Source organism: Penaeus vannamei, chromosome 13 (genome assembly GCF_042767895.1).
Source record: "Penaeus vannamei isolate JL-2024 chromosome 13, ASM4276789v1, whole genome shotgun sequence".
Lineage (NCBI taxonomy): Eukaryota > Metazoa > Arthropoda > Malacostraca > Decapoda > Penaeidae > Penaeus > Penaeus vannamei.
This window is the reverse complement of record NC_091561.1, coordinates 16,555,747-16,558,404: the sequence shown is the minus strand read 5'-3', so window position 1 is coordinate 16,558,404 and position 2,658 is coordinate 16,555,747. Positions and strand designations below refer to the sequence as shown.

The 2,658-nt window shown below is 34.1% G+C and overlaps 1 protein-coding gene across 1 annotated transcript in view; it reads right to left on the bottom strand.

Moving 5' to 3' along the window:
- The window catches only part of LOC113811427 (endocuticle structural glycoprotein SgAbd-2-like), a 1,122-nt gene extending 225 nt beyond the window's left edge, over positions 1-897 (bottom strand). Inside the window, exons 1-3 of the mRNA XM_027363165.2 lie at positions 826-897; positions 223-566; positions 1-110 (exon numbers count right to left, since the gene is read on the bottom strand). The exon at positions 1-110 is cut by the window's left edge and continues 225 nt beyond it. Coding sequence (XP_027218966.2) covers positions 1-110; positions 223-566; positions 826-834 — 463 coding nt within the window. The 5' untranslated portion in view covers positions 835-897. The remainder of the gene's footprint in view (positions 111-222; positions 567-825) is intronic.
- Positions 898-2,658: the final 1,761 nt, after the last annotated feature.

The following is a 2,658-nucleotide window of genomic DNA, read 5'->3' as shown; positions in this document are numbered from 1 at the left end:
TGGGGTGAGGGAAGGCTGGGGCCACGGGCAGGAAGGCTGAATCAGGCTGGAAGCCGTTCTCGTCAGCCACATAGCGAAGCTCAAACTTTTGTCCGTCGGGAAGGGTGAAGCTGGAAAAGGAGGATATGGCAAATGTAAACAAATGGAAAGGGAAACATTACGTTAAGAACAATGAACAGTCTTTGCGAAAGGACCATTGCAATAGCAAACAGTGACACTCACGAGTAGGATCCGGACATGGCCGTGACGGGACCCTCCTTGGCGGGAATAGGCGATCCACTTTCCTGGCGTGAGATGCCGTCACCGGTCTCAACATTGAAGCTGTAAGCGCCGGCGGCGTCGGGGTGGACGCGGTCGTCCACAAGGATGGGCACTATTGGTCCGGGAGCAGATCTTGGGGCGGAGTAGGTTGGCTGGGGAGCAGGTCTTGGGGCGGAAAAGGAAGGACGAGATGCAGGTTGCGACCTGTGGCTGAAGGCTGAAGAAGGTTCACGAGAAGAGGCATAGCCGAAGTGACTGGGCAGCTTGTCAGCCAAGCAGACTGATACAACTGCGGCGAATACAAACTGGAAAGTTTGAATGTTACTGTGTTAATGATTTTGCTAAAGCTACTCTTACATATTCACAGAAACATTCTACGCGGAGAAAGTTGCTTTTACCTGCTGTGTGTTTGGAAAAATATCCAAGACTAACAATTCTCATGATAACAAACTAAAAGATTTTAATCAGATGATTCAAGTAAATACATGCACGTTATCATAGGTTTGCTTTAAAGCTTATGGATCGAGAAATGTTTCTCTAACATTTGGAAAATATGAGACTTACGAACTTCATGATGGTGGAGGGTGTCGCGAATGAGAGTGATGCTGGCCTCTCGTGCCTTGCTTTATATACCACGTGGAGGTGCCAGGGTCAAGGTGGCACCATCACCGCTACCCTTGCATCTTGCTGTTGCGGTCTGGTTAGTTTTTGCTCTAATCGTCTCCATTGATAATGACACCAACCGTTTCTGTGCCGCATACGGGGACACAGTCTTATACTCATATGGCATACTTACGTACATCTGCATGGATATAAATGCGTATTTCTCTATAATTGTATGCGAGTATGTCGTACAAGTACACTCACATACACATACACATATGTGTTTATGTATGTATATGTATGTGTGTATGTACATACACGCGTTTGTGTGTGTGTGCATGTGTGCACATGTGTGTATGCACGCACGCTATGCTTGCACACGTACACAGGAGTCGCCACAATAGCCCGGAATAGAAGCCGACCCGAGCGAAGGCGCGTCGGACTGTCCCGAGTCAGCGCTCCCTGACAGTGCCTCGTCGGTGCGGGTCACACTCCGCCTGAGCCGAAGAAATAAAGGAAATGTTTTATTTATCATTTCTATTCATACTCTCTTACCTTCATTCTCAATGCCAATAGTATTATCATTAGCATCATGATCTTGTTTGTTTTATCATATTTACTAATATCCCTGATATTGTTATTGTTGTTACCATTACTGTTATTACCCTTGATATCATTATTATGATTATTATTTTATTAGTATTATGGGCAATATAAATATTATTGCTACTATTGTCATTATCATTAGTATTTTATTATTATTATTATTGTTATTATTACCATCATCATTATCATTGTTATTATTATCATTGTTATCATCACCATTATTTTTATCATTAGTATTATTATTATTATTACCATCAACATTATCATTGTTATTATTATCATCATTGTTATTATCACCATTATTTATATTTTTGGGATTATTATTATCACCATTACCATCATCATTATTATTATTATCATCTATTCATTTATCAATTATCTAATTAGTATTGTTTATGCTATTATCATTATTATCATTATTATTATCATTATTACTATCATTATTATCAAAATTATTATTACTGTTACTATTATTATCAGCATTATGATTATCATTATCATTATTATTATTTTACTCATTATCATTATCATTATTATCATCATTACCATTATTATTAAAATTATTTTCATTATTATTATTGTTTTTATTTTCATTATCAATATTATTATCATTATCATTATTATCACTCTTACTACAATTATCATTATCCTCCTTATCATTATCATCCTCATTATTATTATCATTAATATTATCCTTCATTTTATCATTCATTTCATTATCGTTATTGTTTACATCAGTATAATTTTTTTTTCATTTTATTATTATCATTATCATTATCATTATCATTATGATGATGATCATCATTCTCATTATTATTCATTATTCATCTATTCTTTTATTATCATTGTTTATATTACTGTCATTATTGTGATTATCATTATTATCATTCTCATTATTATCATCAATATTATTGTCATCATCATTGTGATTATTATCACTATCATTATTCTTACCATTATTAATTTATGTATTTAGTAAATAATTACTTTATCATTATTGTTTATATTATCATTATTGATATCAATATTGATATCATAATCATTTTATTATTATCATTATTATTATCATTATTATCATTATAATCATCATTATTATTTTCTTTATTAATATCATCATTATTATCAGTATCGTCATTCTTATTATTATCATTATTATCACTTTTATTATCACCCTTATTATCATCATTA